Genomic DNA, 21689 nt, shown 5'->3' on the forward strand with positions numbered 1-21689 from the left:
TAAAACTGATCATGGTTTTATGATTCAGTTTTTAAAAAGATAATACAAACTTTTCATGTCATAAGTTGTAGAAAAAATATCAACTGGATATGCTGATGTAAGAAATATGATAATTTCTGAGCACCACTGGTCAGGTTTAAATTCAAAATCAAGTCTATGCCTTCAATAACTTGAAAATCCCCATGATGTGGAGTTAACTTAGATAACTGATTGAAACTTCCTATGGTAAGCCCTTTGAGCATAGAGTAGAAAAGGGAGTTGTCTCACATTACATGGCTAAGGAACAGGAAAGAGGGGGTGGATCTCAGCCCTTAGGCTATAGCCCTGGACTTTGCAAGTTACTGTATGGGCATTAATTATATTTAAATCAGGAGAGATGAGGAAATAATAGAAAGGGCTTGGTATGTTTCTGGCTTCATTTGGAATTTAGTGATTAAATGATGTAACACTTAGGTCTGTAGACAGCAAAATACCTCTCCATTAGAAACATTATCATTGGTGTTTATGAAGGTTAGTAAAGTAAAATGATATGTTGAAGTTTTCCCCATCACATGAGACAACCTCAAAATACTGTTTCAAGTGTGGGGCAGAGGTGGAGCAAACCTTGGCATTTACATTCTAGGGTAATTGGAGGACTTGCTAGAATGATGTTATTGCATGGTAATGACATTTCTGATAAAATCCTATGATAAATAAATATTTAAATCCTATGATAAATAAATATTTATCTTTTAAATATTTATTTATTCTTATTGCTCTCAATAAGAATAGCAAGACAAAAAGGAATAAATACCAATAATTGAGAGGCTACCTATCAAAAGAAAATCTGATTTTGAAGCAATAAAATCTGGCAACCACTTGCTTCCAGTTTCCAAGAGCCCGCATAAGGACAGGCTTAAAAATGAGAAAGATTTAGGTTCATATTTTGACTCTAGCACTTGAGTGTAGGTGTTGGGTGGACTGTTTCAAGTCTATGCTTCTGTTTCTTCCTTTGCAAAAGAGAACTATTATTAGTGCATTATCAAAAGTTCTGTCTCTGAAGTTATTTTTTCTGTCTTTTGACAATTAAATTGAATCAAGTCAATTGTGTCTCAGGTCAGCCATGTCTAACATAGAACACTGGATTCAGATGCAGCTTAAGGCAGGGGCTGATATCAGGGCATTTTTAGGTGGAAAGTAAAAAGAATTAAAATTAAATCTGAATCCTTTAACTATAATACATAAGTTACAGAAATTTTTATGCCCTTCAACTTTGAAAACTCTTGACCAAGACTTAAGAAACACCCCAAAAGAAAAGTTTATATATAGGTGTCTGGGACTTAAAACTCCTCTTTACATTGGGTATCAAACCCCTAGCCAAAATGGAAATAGGAAGAGTTTTAAAGGGCCTTTGGTTGACTTTGAGATTTACTTATTATATTCCAAAATGGAGTTGCTTCTATGAGCTTAATATATATCAACAGATTTTAGGACTATGAAGATTAAAAAAAGAGGACATATCTTATACAGGGAAGAGTGTATAGGTCATAACTATAAGTCAATTAGAGTTGATAAGTCTATTAACTGTGTTCTGTGTTTATATTTTTAAATCACTAAGTTTTATGTTAGTTTTAATCATATTTATCTTTTTGACATATACTGGACAACTTTATCAGGCTTTTCCTTATTTTATGATACTATCATTAGAAAATTTCATTCCTAATGGATTTTCCTTCTCCTTGACCTGACTGCTTCGTCTTTCTTTTTGCCAGTGATTTTACACTAAGTCAAAAGGTGGTACTTTTCTCACCCCAATTTCATTTTTTTCTGATGGAAATGTTCTTATTAAAACCTCAAGGGCCTTTCAAAATAACATGTCCAGGTTCTCTCTTTTCCTTTCAGGTCAGTTCTTATCTTGCAAACCCATCAGGGCTGTGCTAATGATGTCAAAGGTCAGGTCTGTCAAAGCTACTCAGAGTCGTTTATTGTAATTTACCTCTCTTCTGAGGATTTATTATTGATGTGGCTTAAGAAACTCCAAATAAATGAATACATAAATTCTAGGACATGACAACAAAACTTGAAAAGAACATTTGCTTATCATTGATGTCTGCTATCTACATTTGCCCTGGTAATTTGTTGCTCCATCTTTGAGAAGACAGTTGGCTATGCCGTACTAAGTTGGTCCACAGCCTTGTTTCTAACCATAACCAACCACCCCCTTCTGAAAAGGAATAGCAGATAATTAACTTCCCAGGATGTAAAAGTCTTATCTCATGACTCACCATAGGAGCAGCATAAATATCTGGAGTTTAATTTATCAGTTCAGGAAAATTGAACTCACTCATCAGCTGCCCACGTATTTTAATGTAGGAGACTCCATCCCCATGAATACTCTTAAAAAATAGAATAATCTTTATGAAATCTAAAGGAGATAAAATTCATATCCTTTCATCATAGGAAGACATTTGGTAGAAAAAGTAAAATAAAGTGAGGTGGCCAAATCTTAAATTCTATCACCTATCTATTGGCTAGATTTTTAGACAGAAGGATATATTCAGCTAAAACCCTTGAACCTCACCCATGTACTCTCAAAGGAGTCTGTGCTTGTTTTGGCTACATGCATCGTGGAACCCTTCTTGATCCCTCAGAGTTTCTATCAGAGGCTAGAGACCTGGCTTTTGTCGCCTCACATTAACTTATTTGGGGCTCATAGGTGTTCTTCTGGTTTCTGTGGACACAAGTTTCTGACCACATCCCTGCTCTCAAAAGCAGGAAAATGTTTTACCAGAAAGGAAAAAAGCAACCACAGTGGTTACACCGGAGACTGTTGAGGACTGTTGGGCGGGAAGTCCGTGGGCAGAATATTTATTTGCCAGCTGGGACACTATGTAAAAAACTTTACAAACATGGCTATGACATCAACGTCACCAAAGTGCAGATAGAAGCACTCACTGTCTAACACTCACAATTACGTGTTCCTATCAGACTGCTGTGCCGACAAGAATGTCATTGGAGACAGACTAGCACCTTCTCAAATGCTTACCACAGGCAGTTATAAGCACATCATTCTGAAGTCAGGACATGATGATTTGTAAGGTAAATTATTTCCCCACATTCAGTGCACCTGGGATTCCGGGGCCCTGGTATGCAGTGTGTCCACACCGAAATTTACAAGCACAGAGTTCTGCTACTTCCTTTGGTGAGAATTAATGGAAGAACTGTGTGATATGTAAATGTTTTAATGAGTAGAAAGTGCTAAATTTGCAGAATGCATCCCATTTTAATTTCCCAAAGTCAGGAAATTCACTGATGCAGATGCAATTCCAGGCAGTTTTTGTTTATAAATTGAAATTTTTAACTTGTCTTCTGTGACATAACACTCTTCAGCAAGAAGGAGTCATTCTAAATTCAGATTTGAACTTTTAAATGCTCCTGTGTGCATCTTCCAAACTTAAAAATGAGATTAAAAGCTAAAATTCATAAGAAGAGTGGTAGGAAAGCAATAACCTGATCTAGTGCACTCATAAATATAGATAAATCCCCACTTCTGAACCAAGCTACATATATAGTTTTTAGATTGCTGTTTTCAAAATGAAGAGGTAAACATGGATTTAAACTATTATATGCCAACCATGAGTAAGTAGGTCTTATTCCAAATTCATTATAAAGGTTATACATGTTATCAGGTCTTAGAAATATAAGTGTATTTCAACATGTTAGTTTAGCACTTACTGGAGATTTCAAAAGACCTTTCTTTTTCTCCATATCTCTTTCTCTCTGTGTGTGACCCCCTCACCATCAAAATCATTTCATGTATTTCTGATTTCAAAAACATACTCAAAACTTAAGTAGGGGACTATCATTTTAGGGATGATAATAAAGAAATCTAAATATTTTAACGGGCAGACAATACAGTGGCCCCACCAATCCTGCCTTCTACATAAGATACACTATTTGGCAACATTATTAAGTAAAAACAGAGAAATTTGTTATTAATGGTACATTTCTTCCTCATACCAGATAAATCAACGTGTGTTTTTGTTATTTTCAATAATGGCAAACAGTTCAAGTCATTGCTCTTTCATGTTCAGTGCAACCCATGTCATTTGGTGTACCAAAGACTCTGAGTTTTTGTTGTTTGATTCAAGCACCATGGCCTTGAACTCATGGTGGCTAAGAGCCTCAGTTTTAAAAATGCTATTTTCTTTTAAAAAATTAACAATGTTCCTACAATGCAAAAATACACAACTTTTCGTGCATTAAGTTACTCTGATAATTTTTAATTACGTTTAATAATACATTTTAGTGTACCAATTTGTGTAAGTTCTTAATTTGAAGCCACCAAGATACCTTCTGTAATGTAAGAACTACTTTCTTTTAGACTAGCAAGACTGTCCAATGAGTGGAGGATCTGAAACTGTTTAAAAACTGTGGTCTTGTTTCACAAGTGAAATTACATAGCATCACACAAGGAGTCTGATTTATCAAACAGTCTAAGAATAAGTAAGGTTGCAAAGACAGAGTGCTATGTATATGACAAGCAACTGGGAAATACTGTAAACCTATAATTCAATACCAAATTCCCATGTCTTCAAAATACTTGATTTACAGGCTATCAGGAGTTCTTCCCACCTAGGATTTTAGGCAACTAGAATTTTCTGCAAGTACTTTATGGAATACTGTTTTTGGTAATCTAATTTGAATCAACATGACCAATTCTCAGGGTAAGTCAGCAACATTGCTGTGTGTCAAATTCAAAGACTGCCTGCTCTTAAGGTCATGGTTGCTCTAGCTTACCCTCAATACTTCTCTTTTAAAGTGTCACTTATAATTGTAAACATAATGTAATAAAGATTGTAAGAATGTGTACAATAGAAAGCATACAGAAAAAAGTTTCTTGTAATCGCACAACCTCAGAAAATGCATAGATTTCACTCATCTTTTTTCTAAGCTTACTTTTTATAGTTAGGACCAAAATACATATAAATTCATGTTTTGTTTTTCTATGTTAAAACATCATAAATATTTAGTGGTTGTATGGCATTCTATTTTATGGTAGTGCCATGTGTTATATAACTATAATCCTGATACTGGATTTTGGGTTTTTAATTTTTTTATAAAAATAAAAACAAAGACTATAGATATATTTGCCATATGTATCTTTAGGTACACATGTCAATTTCTTGAAGTGTGCTCATTCCAGTGGGATTACTGGATCACAGGGTGTGAACAATTTTTAAAGTTTTAAATTACATTGTCAAATTGCTTCCTAAAACAATTATAAACACCTATATTTCCATTAGAAATATAAAAAGCTTCCACTTCACTACACGTTGGTCAATATTTAGCCTTATTACTTGTTTGAAATATTAAATAATTTTATTAGTGATCCTCAAAACTTTTCAATGACAAAAATTTCAGTGAGCATTAATTGGAGGAAAGGTGTGGATTTCTAAAATGTTTCATATTATCAATAGCCTAGCAAACAATTCAACAATTTTTAATCAATTATTCTGTTGAAAATTCAACATTCTAAAAAAACTATAAAGGCTAAGAAAAACAATGCTGTAAGTTAAGACTATGAGCAAACCAATATTTAAAACAGATCACATAGACACAATGGGAAATGGAATTGAACAGAGAATGGTCCAACCAGATAGTCAAGGCTAATTTAAAGTAAATGTTATACATTCTGTTTCTTAACTTTTGATTTTTCTGTGTATTAGTTAAATGTCATTCATAATCAATATAAAACTGGATTTTTCCCTATAATATTAAATTTCCTTTGAACGTGAATTTAATTCACTTATATTGTTGTCCCTGATAAATGTAAATTTATTTCTCTCCCTTATTGTTTGCTTTTTATCAAGGCCTTTCTTCTTTCTTTTCTGCTCCTTTCTTGCCCTTAAAATTATTTTATTATTTTGAATATGTACAGCCAACTTTCATTTGTACTGTCTTCCCTCTTTTTGTTGCAAGCTCTCTGCTATTTGAGTTTTTTTGCTTTATTTTTTGGATAGAGTCTCATGTTTTTTACCTGGGGCCAACCTCAGACTGAGATGCTCCTACCTATGCCCCCCGCATAGCTGGTATTACAAACGTGCATCGCCACACCTTATTAGCTTTGTGAGATAGGGATCTTGCTAATTTTTTCCCCTGACTGGCCTTGAACCATCATCCTCTTGATCTCTGCTGCTCAAGTAACTGGCATTACAGGTCTGAGCAATTAATCAATTAATATTTTACATTTTTGGTAGTTTACTTAGTGAGGATCATGAGTAGCAAACACTTTATCAATTGTCTGAAGATCTTTTTAATTTTGCTTTCATGAATAATAGATATTTTTTTCTCATTCTGTCCTCCATGTATCTTAACATTTCTTTACATAACCATTCAGTATATCTTTCTTCCCTGCATTGTGGGAAGTTTCATGAGATCTGCTTTCCAATTTACTAATTTTCTCTTCACCTTTATCTAATTTTTAATCTTCTACTGAGTTTTAAATTTCAATTGTTGTGATTAAATTATTTTGAAATTCCATTTCATTTTTCTCCAAATGTGTTCTTTTACCAATATTTTATTCTTTCATTGTGCTGATATTTCAAAAAATATAGTTTGCCTTTTTACTTTTACTTACTGTTTAGTCTAATTTAGATTGCTCTATGAGTCCAAGTTCTTGGAATGCTAACTCACTTGTTTATTATGCTGCAATTCACTATTGCAGTGGATTGTTCTTTGGGTGATTTGGAACTTTGTATTATAATCTTAGTTTCAGGAGTGGGCTATTTTTGTCATAGACCAATGCATTTAGGTTGTGGAAGGGACTCTACAGAGTGGCTTTCTGCTTGCTCTGCTAGTGTGCAAAAGTCTCACTAATTATGGTAATTACATATCTTTTGGTTTTTGCTCTCTGTATTATATCTTTGACTACATACCAGAACTGGGTGTAGCACGGTGGTTTTACTATAGGTTTTATTTAAGTGAAGACTTCATTTTCTTTTTTCCTACCATGACTTTTTCTGTGGCTTCCTTGGCCTGATGGGTGAAAATGCTACAGCTGTTTCTTATGGTGGGGCAGCCATTTATGAGTTACAGCTTTATTCAGGGTTGTTGCTTCCAAGTCTCAGCCCCAGGCTTTCACAAAGTCAGTTTCTGCCTCTGTGCCCAAATTGGAACCTTAACTCCTACTTACCTGTGCCCACGTTCACTGCCTCTCTTGGCCATCTTGGCACCTTTCAATCTCCTTTTGTATTACAACAGCTTTTCTGGCATCTGAGGATGTTCCTCTCTCTCTTTCTCACTCACTCAACTCTCTTTCTTTCTTTCTGTCTCTCCATGTGATTCTATTAAGACTGTAATATTTTATCAAGTACTTCTTCATGTTTTGATCAAATGTGCTGATGTTAAGGTAGGTAGTTAAGGAAGAGGTATGTCTGAATTTGGGTGTTTTAAACAAACTAATGACTAAACGTTGATGGTAATATTTTCTATATAGTTCCCATTGTACAGCTGCTAAGAACTAATTTAGCTTGTTGAAAAAATGCTACACTACAATATCTAAGTCACTAGGTCCTACTCATATCAACTATGAGCCTGAATTTCTCTTACCTAGAGGTATACCTATATTTATGTCAGAATTATTTTATATAAATTTGAGTAGGTTCAGAGGTCTTATTTCATACCTGGTTCAATTCTAAGTAGGTGAGCTATATTTTGAGATAGCATTGCAGTAGTGCTGAAGAACTACATTCAAAGCATTAATTTTCTAAGTAAGTAAATATCAAATGGTAATTTCTAGTTGACAATTGCAACTCTCTGACTGTCTTTTCTACTCTCATTCTTAATACAGACCTTCTCCCACTTGCAAGCTTTGTAGTCTCATCATTAGAAAGGTTTTGTTTCCTAAACTAAGAGCCAAGGTAATGTTATTTTATTGCAAGACTTTGGCTGTCAGAAGCACCAAGCTTACTGGTAAACAGAAACTATAGCTCTCACTGTAAAATACTATAATTACACAGCACAGCAATATCTCTGTGGTTTTTATCACTGAGGAGATCAATAGTAGTATAGACTACAATTCTCTGTTGGACTGGAGTAGATATAGGAGGGCAAATGAAGGAGTTTATTGACTTAGCAGGGACTGGTATGATAACAAATCAGAGCTGCAGAAAGAAATAGCTTTTAAGCTGAATGATTTAAATCCAAACACCAAAATGTTTCAGTCTAACAAGAGGATTGATTAAAAAATAAACAAAACAAACAACAAATAAACAAAACCCAAAATGCCTGTTGTAGCCACATTGCTCTTCTCTATTTTCATGCACACTGTATATCATTATTATTGGGAAATATCCAATCACAAGGAAAATTCTATTAATGCTGCAATAAATTATCTATTTTTAATATCATATTATTATTGTTCCCAGGGTATATTGTGACACTTACAAAGTTCTTAGAATGCATTTTAGTTGAATTCACCCCCTCCATTATTCTCCTTTGTCTGTATTCCCTGCATTTCTGGAATAGTTTCAACATATCTCATCAATAAGTGATCTAGATGTTAAAGAATTGCTGTGTCATGAAGTCTTAGTTTGGATGCTTCATGTTTGTCTGACAAATACCTTAATTTAGAAAGCATCCCTTTATATAGCTAAGAGAAGTTTCAATGTTCTAACTTGTAACATTGTATTCCTTGTTAAATACATTGATCTGAAGATTTTTAAATCACACAACAGAAGCAGTAGATATTGAATCACTTAAGGTTGAAGGTTACATTATGAGAGGAAGAAAGTATAAGAGAAAAAAAACTCCAAATATTGCTACTTTTCAAACACATGAATCAGTTTGTTCTACAGTAAAGGAAGAATACTATGATTAAAAAATATTGAAAAAAAAAACTTGTGCAGGTTATGTTGTTTTTAAATCATGAATTCAAACTCATGCCTAGGGGAACAAACTCTACATCTGTGGAAAAATGGTTAGTGACACAGCTGTATTCTTTTCACTTTTGCCTTTCTGGCACAAACTCAGTGAACTGCATGGTTAGCAGTCCCTAATCATAATCAGAATCTGTGCACTCCATTCAACAGCAGGCTGTTCTCGAACAATTCAATGTGCAGGGAATATAAAAATGGATTTCTATTCAGTGTGAGCAACATAATTATTTATTTGTACTTTAAGTAAGCTTTCTTTTTAAAGATCCTTGTGTATAGACTCTGAAAGGTAAACAAAATTTTCTATGTGTGTTGAAAACAAAATGCTTTTCTTTAAATAACAAATAGATCTACACAAATACATCCGATTGCTTATATTCTGTAAGCAATATGCAATGTGTTATGAGAAATGTCAACATTTGGCCACCATTAGTTTAGATGCAAACTGAGCACATTGCTTGATCCATTCATGTGAATAGGTGTGATTTCAGAACAATTCTTAGCACCTTAATTCATGGACATGAAAAGAGTTGGGAAATAGTGAATATTTAAGGGATCTTGGATGAAGGGGTAAGAGTTTACTCATATGGAAATCAAATGACCATCTCATTAAGAAAATCTAAGGAACAGCAGTAGGGAAAATGGGGAATAGTCAGCTTATTGCACCCATTACAATGCAATGTAATCTTTTGCATTCATTTTTAAAATTTGCTTTATCAATATTCCGTCCTTTACCTAAGCAAAGTCATAACCACATTAGAATTTCTAACATGAACTCTTCCATTTCAAGGCATTGTGAAGATGTTCTTACTAAACATTTATTGTAAATTGGTAAATCTACCTGGAGAAATGTTTACTATCCTTATATATTTTATATTTCACACACATTGGTCTTGTGCCAGCCATGAATTATGAATAAATAGCTTGCGTTTTGGAAGTCATGTTTTGGGTCCATGAGTAGTTTAGGGCCCTTTTGTGAATGCTAATAAAGCTGAGCAATGGTTCTGTGGTCTGGAAAGAGTGACAGCCTTTCCATGGGAAAGCAACACTGCATGTCCTTTGTTAAACTGGACACAGTTATTATTCATTCTGGTTCCTGAGATATTAGCCTTTTCCAATTTTGAGCGAGACCTAGGATACTACTGCCTCGTTACATTTTTTATTGTTGTTCAAAGAGTTCTTAATTTTTAATATTTTCTTCAAAGACATCTGAATGGTTCAATCTCAGGCCCCTGCAGTTGGCTCAAATCAACTTACTCTGCATGCACAGCCCATCCGTGCAGTTCTTGGATTGCAAGACCAGGCCATCACAGTCCTTGCCTCCATTCTTGGGAGCTGGCGCCGTGCACTCTCTCCTGCGCCAGTGGGTGCACTCAGTCCCACATGTAGACCACTTGCTCCAGGAAGTCCATCTGCCATCCACTGCCATGAGAAAACCCAGCATCAGGTCAGAGAGAGAAGCAGCTATTAAAGGTTAAAGAGAGCAGAGCTCAACCATAATATAGCAGAACAGAATGTGGAAGAAAATTCTCCACTCATTTCAACTATGTTATCGGAGTTCAGTAAACTTTTCTTACAGGGTGTGTCACTGTTTTCTCAATGACAAGCCAAGGGTGTATTATTGGGACACAAAGAAATCAAAGATGTCACCAGGAAGCTACATAAAAGTAGGTCATAGTAGTGCTCCTTTTTCTATTACAGGAAAACTTCTGTATTTTGTAATTAAAATTATGGGTCTCTTTTTGGGTCCAAGAATCCTTCAATCATAGTGCTATGTGTACAGTGAAAAGAGACCTGTATGGGAGTTAGGAGAAAAGTTTGGTACAGTGGGGGAAGAAATCCATCTCTCTCGCTTTCTCTCTCTCTTGTCTTATCTCCTTTTGTTATTTTCTGTTTCTCATCTAGACCACTTGATTCTGCTGAAATCTTCTGTCTTTTTGGTCTTGTTTTGTTTTTTAGTACTGGGGATTAAATTTAGGGTCTTGTGCAAGTCAGGCAAGCACTCTATCACTTGAGTCACAACCCCAGACCTGCCCTACCTTCTTGAAAAGACTATATATTACTTTTGCCTTAGTATTGGATGATTCTTTTTCATTATTTGATGATCTATTTCTATTTATTTTTAAAGCAATATTTAGTTAAGTTCCTAATTTTTGCAGTGATTCAGTCATTTGGAATTGACTCACTTTCTTCCTAATTTTGGTGGCTGGCTCGTGAGCAATTTCAACGATGATGAGTGAGATATTTCCCTTTTAAAAACACATAACTGAAATGTCAATTTGAAACAATACACAGTAAATTTCACAGGCATACTTCAAAATGCATCCTTTTAATTTTCTCACAGAAATTGCATAAAAATGTCAAACTAAGTTTAAAAAGTGTTTGATCTCCTTTGAACTGCATAAATAATTATCAATGCTAAGTATCAGTTACTGGACATTTAAATCTCTAAAAGCTGCATATTGATAAAATGATACAAATTCTAATAGTTTACACAGTTTACAGAATCTATATGAGTTCATAGTCTAATACCATGTAAACATATTACACATCATCTACATAAAGATGTAACATGCTTATATAAAAAATAAGAATCAACATTCCTACCATACACAGTGATTATCCAAGCAACTCTGAACTACTTGGAACAAAGGCATTTGCTTTGAACTGCATCATCCCAGCAAACGGAAGCATGCACACACATGTACGCATACACACACACACTCTTCTATTTCATCTCAAGTTAATCAGTTCATTTTTATTATAGAAATCTGCACCTACATAAAATAAAACAGAGTATAAGATAAAATCTGAAATTCTAAGCCTATCTAAGTATAAAAGTTTGCTCCATAAATAAGAGCTCTCAGAGGGTTCAATGTGGGAAACCATTTTGATAATTGGAAATAAACACTTGGGAATGTAACATGTAGATTACATTTTTCTTTCCCATTGATTTGTCCTGTCCATTTCTGACAAAGGTTCTATTAAAGGATGATCCAGACAAATTAGACAAAGAAGGAGAAATTAGGAGGCTGGGCATCTAAATAATCAAACCAACAAAAAATAATGACCCTAATGAGCATACTAAGATTGTGGTTTATTTTTAAATTATTTTAGCTTAACTTCAAGATATATGGAATATGTAGACACTTTAATAGCTTTTGATTTTGATTTTGGAAATGCTAACTTCAGTTTGTCTACAGATTGTAACTTGGAGCAATATGAAACAGTGCAGAACAACTGTGACAGGCAGGGGGATGCAATCTTGCTGTAGGTACCACTGCGAATAACTCACAAAGCAGAGGACCAACATGTATAGATAATAAAGAGCTGACTGCAATGTATTTTCAAAATCCATTATCCCATGTGTCACAAAGCTTTGCCTTCCTTTTAATTCATTCCAAATGTTTTATTTGCCCTTGCCCAGAAACTGACACCAGACATCAAATATTTCAATATGAAACATTTTCTAAATTTCAGGTCCAATTAATTTCCATGGTTTTCTGAAGATCAAGGGTTGTTATTTCTAGCATGTGATTTTCAATGCTGTTCAAATCCCTTAAATTATAGAACCTGTAATCTCGTTTCCAGGAGTTTCTTTGAACAGAGAGGGATTATGTTCATGGGTGTTTCATCTCCTCTTTTATATTACTTTGCATGTGTGGAATTCTTTTGGAGGAAGGTATTTGATTTCCCAGTAATGTAAACATTGAGTGTAGAATGGATGTAAATATTATTTATCACACTTTTAAGTCAAGAACAAGGCTCTTGTATCTATTTCTAAAACAAATTTCTGGAATGCTGGGAGGCATCTGGAGTGAGGGGACAGCTTGTTTACCTGGACATAATGTAGTACAGGCTATTTTCTGCATGCTCTGTCCTTCACAGAAGGCCCCACCATTGAGTGGGGCTGGGTTGGTGCAGGTCCGGGTACGTTTCTGATACCCTCGTCCACAGCGGCTATTACACACAGACCACTCCGTCCAGGTGGACCAGCCACCATTTACTGAAAGAAGGCAGATAAGAAACAGTGGATTAAACATGTGTGTATGTACACATGGACACACAATCCACAGACAACAGACAAATCAAAAGTTACCTCCCAAGTGACCACAAAAACAAAATAAAAACCTAAAATCTCAAAGCTGTAAGAGAACATGGACATTGTTTTCCAAGTTTTGTTGTACAACAGAAGAATTTAAACACAGAGGATACATAAAATTATCAAGATTTACTCTCTCAGAAAAATAAATAGATCTTTGTTCTCTTTTTCTTGGCTAATGTTCTTAAAAAATGCATCCCCTTAGCTAGTCAAGCTCCCCAAATTACTTTTGACAGCTTATCTCGAATAATAAATGTTTACATCCTGATGCCAAGGCTGTAAGTAGATCTGTAGCCTGGGAACTGAATAAAATCACTTAGACTTTAGTAAAACAGAAGATTGATTATTTTTCTTTAGCACTTGCAAACTTTATAACCTTTGAAAGAATTTTAGCTAGTTTTATAAACTGATAAATGAACTCAGTTACTAAACAAAAATCTTACAGCATTAAGAGTTTCAAACAAATTGACTGGGAATTGGACTAAATTGGCAAATAGTTGACATAATTGAAATGGACACCCATTTTGTGTAGAAAGGCTAATTATGATGTTTGATGGAGTTTTCAGTACAGGTGTAATTATAAAACCTACACCCTAACACTATGCTCACTATTCACCTCTGGAGTTCTCCCTCTAGAAAGTCCTAATTTTTAAAAAGTAATTTAATGATGTGAGTCTATGTGATTATTATAATGAAGCAATTTCTAACCAAAATTATTGCTGGTGGTTAAAACATGATACAACTAATAGATGTCCTTGCCTTCTAACAGTAAAGTCTTCTATCAACCACTGAAGCAGCACAAATCTTATGTGTATACATCATTTCCCAACACCTTCTTTTCTAGGAAATCTATTCAGTAGGGAACAAACATGAGTAGGCTGTATTTATAGACACAAAGGTATTTTCACAGCAGAGTTAAAAAATATATAGATATAAATAATTAGAAACATCTTTACTGTTGAAAAGAAGGAAAATGATAAACTATGTAACTTCATGTGATGGACGCCTAGATAGTTATTAAAATGACTTTAAAATAGAAGACTATTTCATCAAACATGAATAGTTCCATGTGCCATTTTAAGTAAAAATAATTTAAGTGTATCCCTAGTTTTTAAGTCCTAACTATGAATAGAAAATACCACTGGTATACATATCGATTATTTTTTTTGATGCTACTTCTGAATGACAGTATTATAAGAATTTTCTTCTTTGACCTTTTCCGTGTTTTCCAAATTTTGTGTAATGATATATATGTATGATGTAACAATGATATTAACAAAAAGGTATATATAAACCTACTTAGAGTCAGAAATGCATTTCTGTGGACTTCTCATTGAGCCTCAACCTAGAATCATTGGACATCTCATTTTATGAAGGTGTAAAAAGAAAAGTATATGGTTGATATATAGGGTTTCAGTCAGTGCTCCCAAAAGCAACTTAAGTAGCTCAACTTTATAAAACTGCAAATGTCATGGAGTTGTCAGTATATACTGCTTACTCGCATACTAACAAGCTGATATTTAGGGTTGTAGGATACACGCACTGCTCTGCTAAAATTTTAATGCGAACTGAATTATCAGAAACTTTCAGACACAAAAATATCTTTGCAGATCCTAGACTTAGCTTATTCTTTCATTTTACAGAGCAAGAGACAGGGCTCTGAGAATTCAAGTTAAAAAAGATTAGTTAGACCCAGGTGCTCAATACTTACTGAATGAATGAGTGTTCTTTAATCCAATACAGATACTTTCAAAAGTTCTCCTTTAAATTCACTGTGTATTAATAAATTGTACCTGTCTAGAACTCTCTAGCTTTCATGCACATTAGTCTACTTTAGTGCTTAGAGTATAGACTATCCTTCATTGCATTCTTAGCAGTTTTCCATTGCTTTACACTTTATTATTCACTTTCCTAATTCAGTGTCACTATACAATCTAGTGTCACTTATGTTACTGTATATATGGTAGAAGCCTAATAAGTACATTTCATGAATAGAAAATAAACAAAAGCCTGGGGGAACAAGTTATAATTTTTTAATTTTCTGTACATGCCTTTTGGGATATAATCACATTTGAGTAAATATAAGGAAATATACAGATCTTTTTAAAAAAGATTAGTTAGTAGCAAACTTGGTCTTAGACTAACACAAGATTCCTGAACTTTAGTCCTGATCTTTAGCTCAAAATACTTAAGCTAGTTCTGCTTGATCCCTCCTAAGAACAATGAAGTCATTGTATTTATGGGTATCGTCAGCATTCTGTACATAGGAAAAGATTTGCATGTATATTAAATATCTATAAAATAAATCTATATCTAGTCTGTCTTCATTAGTTACTTATGATTATACATGCTGTGAATGGGCCCCATTTCTGTTTTGCATTTCAAATGCTGTTAATCAGGTCTTTCAGGCAGTTTAGACAAAGATAAAAAATGAGAAGCATTATATTGTGATTTAAGAAACACAATTTCTTACATTTCAACATAGTCATTATCTGGACTATGAATTGAACCTCAGAGTAATCAGAGGATTAAAAAAATTGAACATGTCTGTCCTGTAATTAAAATGACAGTTTTCAACCATCACTCTATGCAGGCTTTGGAACAAAATAATAGTTTCTGTACTTGGAACACAACCCTGGAGTGTACTTCACTAAAGACAAAATTTCTATCTCTGTATTTCTAGGCTTTATTTTCATTTGAGAATTACACTAACAGAAAATGGATCAACTAGAGAAAAGCATAAAACTTTATTTAACACAAGTTTTACATGTCATGGGAATATTAATAAATAAAGACCCAAGGATGCCATTAGAATTAAACACTTACATACTGAATTGGGCGAAGAGTGGTAAGTTTTGAAAAGGTAACTAAATGATGTGGTGAGGCTAATAAGTTATTTTAATAAGTGGTATATAGAATTCTCTCAGTCTCAACTTCACATTCTTAATAAGAATGTTATTTTCCTTCTAGTGTACAGAAGACATATTTCATATGGCAATTTCATTTCCTTCTTTTAAGAAAAGTGGGATCCTCCCAACCTCCTGTTTTCTAGCACATTAACTCAGTAAGTCAATAATCTGGACCCGTGGCACTGGCCTGTAACCCCAGCTACCTGGGAAGAGGCAGGACGATCAGGGTCCAAGGCCAGCCCTGGGCAAAAGCACAAGACCCTATCTGAAAAACAAACTAAAAGCAGAAAAGGGCTAGGGTGGGGCTCAAGTGGTAGACTACTTGCTTAGCAAATGCAAGGTCTGCCAATAGTAAAAAAAGAAAGGGATCAATAAACTGGAATATTATGTTTTGGGGTGTCACATTCTTACATCCTTCAGTACTATCTGTAGTAAGTATCAGGAGTCAGATATTTGCCTGTGACTGTCCTTCATTCACAGTCCATGAGACCAAGGGCCCTGAATGTCCCTTACCACCAAAGTAAGGATGAAACACTTCCTTATGTTCTGAGAGGAGGTGAAACCTGGGCTTATTGTTCAAGAGGAAACATTACCTCAAAATACTTCCTGGTGGTGTTTGGTTTGCTCTGTGACTATAAATCATCAAATATTATGATAACCTAACATTGTGAGAACTATGTAAGTATACAGTCAATGTCTTGGTCTATAAAAGCACTTAAAGCTTAGCTGGGGAGATGAAACCACTTGTGAAATAACTAGAAGACAACTGAGTGCAAAAACACAGAGATAAAAGCATATATGCCACAGCAAAATGGAGAGTGAAACTGGTTGGCACTTGAAGGGAAATGATAGATTTAGAGATGAGATAGATTACCAGGAGCCAGTGAATGAAAGAAGTCACCACATGAGACTTTGATGTGTCGTAGGGATGAGTGCCACTTGACCACAGTTGCCTTTATCATTGCTGTGCTTGCCTCTGAGGAAGGGAGCAAAGCAAGTTCGGGGGAGGTCAAGTTGCTCCGATGTGTTTGGGGAAGAGGTTAGCTCCTGCTTTCCTGAGGTTTCATGATCATTGTACCAAGTGTACAGAAACATCAGCAGACTGCCTGAGGCATCTTCATCTCCAGAAATTGATCTAGACCTGGGCAGTGCAGGTCCTAGACTAGAGAGACAAGGGCTTCAGGAGGCAGCAGGCCCTCAGGTGGCTGTCCTTCACTTTCCTACAAGCTGACTGACCAAGGGCTGGTAGATGTCAAGGTTAGTTTTTTCCTACAAGTGTCGGGGAAGTAGTCAAATCTCTCTGACTCTGTGAAAGGCTGGAAGGAACAACATGGGGGTTGAAAGAAGCCTTTAACCTTTATATGCTAAGGTTAAAAAAATACTACTGATGAGAAGCTACAGTTTGACAGGAACTAGATTGAGATCCCAGGGGCTGACTCACCATAGACTATGACAGTGGCAGTTGTGCTTTTCCTCTTGGCAACAATGTTTTTGGCAACACAGGTATAATTTGCAGTATCTGAGAGACGGGCCTGCTTAATGATGAGGTTGTGATCAATTGTGATATAAAAATTCCGATCTTCCACAGGATCAATTATGTCTTCATTTTTCAACCATTCCACCTAAAGGTGCATAAGAAAAGTAAATAAATCCTCAGTATGGATCCCTGGATACCTGCTTGTCCTAACTTGTGTTTTGTAGTATGTGTAACATTGTTGCATGCTTTGAACTTCTGCAAAGCAGGGGGAAAGAACTTTCCCAGGTCACTTTAAGTATCACTCACCTGCCAAACGTTCTGCCTGTGCCGCATTATTCTCAAATGTCAACGAAGCAATCGGGGAATACAGTGTTCAGATTGTTTTCCCTTTGCCCTGCAGGCAGGAACAGGGACTGCGCACTGCCAAGTTCAGAACCCAATCAAAAATAATGGGCTAAGCATTTCAAGCTGAACTCAAACCTTTTGCTATTTGATTTGTTTACTCTTGGAAACTTACCTGCTGCTTTTCAGAAAAGAATATAAGGACTATAAAAAAACAGCTCAAAAGGCAGTTTAGACATTATGTAGTGCTAATAAAATAACATTCGGATGATTTACGTGTAGCCTCATTGCAACATATGGATTAAATTTCCCTGAAAATGCACAGACTTTAAAATTTAGCAAAACACATATTTGGGGTTGCATCTAAGCCAAAATATCTGGAAAAAAGGTCTCAACCAATGTTCTAAACAATTCAAATAGCTCATAAGTCATACTAAGATCTCTCTTTTTGTATACTTATACTATTCATATCTTTGGCTTATGGATTGCTTTTGGGGAATCTGACCTAAGATATGGCTGTCCAAAATTATTGACCTATTGTTTTTCTGTGCAAATGATATCAATTTAGCAACAGGATGTCTTCCCAGCTGAATAAAAGGAGGGAAATGCACCTTGTACAAGCTGTCCTTCTGGAGGGTATACTATTTCTTATCCTGGCAATTGCTTTTTTGTTTGTTTGTTTTCTGTGCACAGGTTTTTCCACAAAGCAAAACAACTTTGATATTTAACATGCTTAAACTTTCCTTTTGCATTCGAATGAATGTGGATACAAGTAACCTTTAGTGGTAGGGAGTCAATATTGCTGCCATTTTCAAAATCTTCAAAAGCTTCTCTAGCACCATAAGAGGTCCAGAAATTAATCTCTAAATCTGTCAGCGTGCTTGACTAGCTCAGTTCTAAGTTACTTCTAACACAGGGACTCTCAATAATGCATTTCTAATCCTTAGGAGAGAGGTCAATGTTTAAAGCAGAAAACAAAAACTAACCACAATCCTGAGGTACAGAAATAGATGGGGATGTAGATTAGAGCAACTGTTTGTAATGATACGAATTTTGAAATACTTAAACAATCTTGATATTTGCACTCATGGTAGTAAGAAAGAGAATGGAATTCATCTAACACAGTAGATTTTTGAAATAAGCATTTTGTCTTTTAAATATAGAACATACATTTAGTCAGCCTTGACAATAATTGAAAGTGGACATTAACATTTTAAATCTAATCTTTTCCTAGGCTATCTACTCCATCCTAAGAAAGCTTTCTACTTATAGAAGGACGTATGCGTCTCCACATAGTTTGTCTTGGTTCCCTTTTACTTTTTTTTGTGATCAGCATGGTTATCTCTCAAGAATTTATACCTGCTATTCTTCTTTGAAGAATATTTCTCAGATTCATGGAATCCCTTAGCCTGGTGGAACCTAGGAGTTCACAAATCCCCGAATAACTTCCCTGTTAGTTGCTGACCAATGGGTACAGAAATGTACCTTTGTCCAATATGAGTTGTTCCATCTTCTGAGTTTCCCTGTTGGGGTCAGGCTGAAGCTCTATCCTTGAGACTTTGCCTGCATTTACATTATCTCCTAGGTTCTCCTTTTCTCTCCTGTTTGCTTCATCTGCTTTACAGGCTGTCCGGGGAGCACTTCATTAAAGAACATTTGCATGCAAACTTCTGACTCATTGTTTGCTTCTGGAGAACCCAACTGAAGGTCTGGCTGTTCAAAATGATGGGTTCTCTATGTAAATTGATAACAATTTAACAAACAATGATATCATACTAATCAAAATGTATATAAAGAGTTCTCAAGGGATATTACAAACTGCTTATTTATTTGAAGAGTTTACTACATGGAAGAAAGAATTCTATTTCCACAGTTGATGTAACATTTAAAGAGACACATGAGATTGTTGGGTATACGACTTTTATGTTTTCATACATAATGCCTTGTTTTACTCAGTTGTCTCTCACCAGTGTTGGAGCAGTAACTATGCCCTGAGCCTCTAGACCCTGGGGAGGTTCCTCCCCCAGTGCTGGGGATGCCCCAGGGTCCTGTGAAGATACGTTGTTCTTCCTCCAATGACAGTTTTAATCACTGAAATTGCTTTAACCCGTTTTCCACATTGAGTTGGCTGGTATGCTTTTGATGGAAGAAACAAAGAGTTTTAAAGGTAGAAAATGGTGTAGGAGTGAAGAGAGATCTGAAGGGCTCCCACAGCTTTTGGTGAGATCTCCCAGTTCCATAAGATCTTGTGCCACCAGCTGTGCCATGACCTCTGCTTTGTGATCATTCTTTCCAGGAGAGCTCAGGCTGGGATGCAGCTATCCCATGCTTCCTGTATCATTATCCCAGGTTGGGCTGCACTGTGTATCACCATCACCCAAATCTCTATTCTGTTACCTGAGAACCCAGCAGCAAAGTCCTCTAAAATTTCACTCTTTTTAGATTGCTTGCTTCACCTTTCTCCTACTTAAATCCAGCTCTGTTTGATGCCAGTATTTTTCTGGAGCCCTTTCAAGTGGTAAATGTACAATTTCCCAAATCCAACAAAGCAGTGGGTCAGGGGCCTTGATCTACACTTTTGATTTCAGACCACTCTGTCTCAATACTTTTGCTTTTAATCTCATGCCATCACCTGTTTTCTACATTTTTTTGTTGTCCTCTACAGACTTCCGAGCTTAGAGTCACTTTACTCAGCATAATTTCTGATTACTTTTGATAATCACAAAGATGTCACTTACATCTGGGTCCCTCAGTTCCATGATCTACCTTCGGGTGATGAGTCTGGGCTCACATATTCTAGGCCAAACGTTTTCAACCCTGGATCCACAATAGAAAAACTTGGGGAAACATCTTGACTATATCAATTCTAAACTCAACACAGAGAAACCAAATCCAACCCACAGAAATTTTGATCCCCTGATCCAAACAAGTCTAGCATCAGTATTATTTAATATCCCCATGGGGTTTTGATTTACTACTAGATTATTGCCTTTCAAAATGAGATCCCTGAACCAAAAGCTTCAGCATCACCCTGGCAGCATGACAGAAATTCGGAATCTCAGGCTTGGCCCACATTCTAGCAAGAACTTTAGGTGACCTACGTTCACACTGAAGTTTGAGAAGTGCTGATTTAACTCTTGCCCTTACCATGAATTGCCCATCTGCCCACTTTCTACTTATACCATTTTCAGTCTTTCCTGCCCCCACTTTCTCTAGGACACCTAGTTCAACAGTCCTTCCCTGGGATCTATGAGCTATTTTACTAATCAACATCATTGCTCGCTGTCTGATGTCATTGCTTCCCACTTTCTCAAGCATGAATTCCAATGTTTAATTCTGTATCAGTCCTTGCATTGTACCCTCTACCCTCTCATCCCTTGCTCACTCCCAGGTACTTGCTCAGCCACTCTTCTAATACGCCTCCACCTACACTCTCCTACTTCCTCCATGTGGCAGACACAGCCACCCAGAATGTGGCTGGACACAGCCATCTCAAGTGTGCTCATCCCAAATTCATGAAAACAAAACACAAGTGGGCCTCTGGTTGTGCCAAGTCATACTATATTTTTGTCATCTGTTTGTTCTCCCACTCTGCTAGACAACTATTTCACACGTTATTCTCTCTCCTTAAACACTACCTCCCCCTCTATCATCACTTTCAGCTGATGACCAAGATTTCTGTGTCCCTGAGAAAACTGACAATCGTAAGAGATCTTCCAAATCTCCCACTCTCTGCCTACCCACCCCTATTGTGCAAGTTCTCTTGCCACTCAGGGAGCTCTCTGTGCTCCTATAAGGCCACCTCTGTCTTTCACTCCATATTCCATTCCCATATTCTTACTCAAAGACAAGTGCCAGCAATTCCCTCTCCCAAATTATTCAAATTTCTCTCAATACTAAATCATATCTAGAAGCATACAGACGTACTGTTATTTTTCACAACT

General features: G+C 35.8%; 1 protein-coding gene across 3 annotated transcripts in view; it reads right to left on the bottom strand.

Annotated features, from left to right (window-relative positions):
* The window catches only part of Unc5c (unc-5 netrin receptor C), a 358852-nt gene that overhangs the window by 59636 nt on the left and 277527 nt on the right, over positions 1–21689 (bottom strand). For all 3 annotated transcript variants that reach the window (XR_012435622.1, XM_074041403.1, XM_074041404.1), the window contains exons 5-7: positions 17368–17548; positions 12754–12921; positions 10173–10337 (exon numbers count right to left, since the gene is read on the bottom strand). Coding sequence is in view for 2 of the 3 variants with exons in the window: in XM_074041403.1 (XP_073897504.1) it covers positions 10173–10337; positions 12754–12921; positions 17368–17548 (514 nt within the window). In the remaining variant the exon portion in view is untranslated. The remainder of the gene's footprint in view (positions 1–10172; positions 10338–12753; positions 12922–17367; positions 17549–21689) is intronic.

Source organism: Castor canadensis, chromosome 9 (assembly GCF_047511655.1).
Source record: "Castor canadensis chromosome 9, mCasCan1.hap1v2, whole genome shotgun sequence".
NCBI lineage: Eukaryota > Metazoa > Chordata > Mammalia > Rodentia > Castoridae > Castor > Castor canadensis.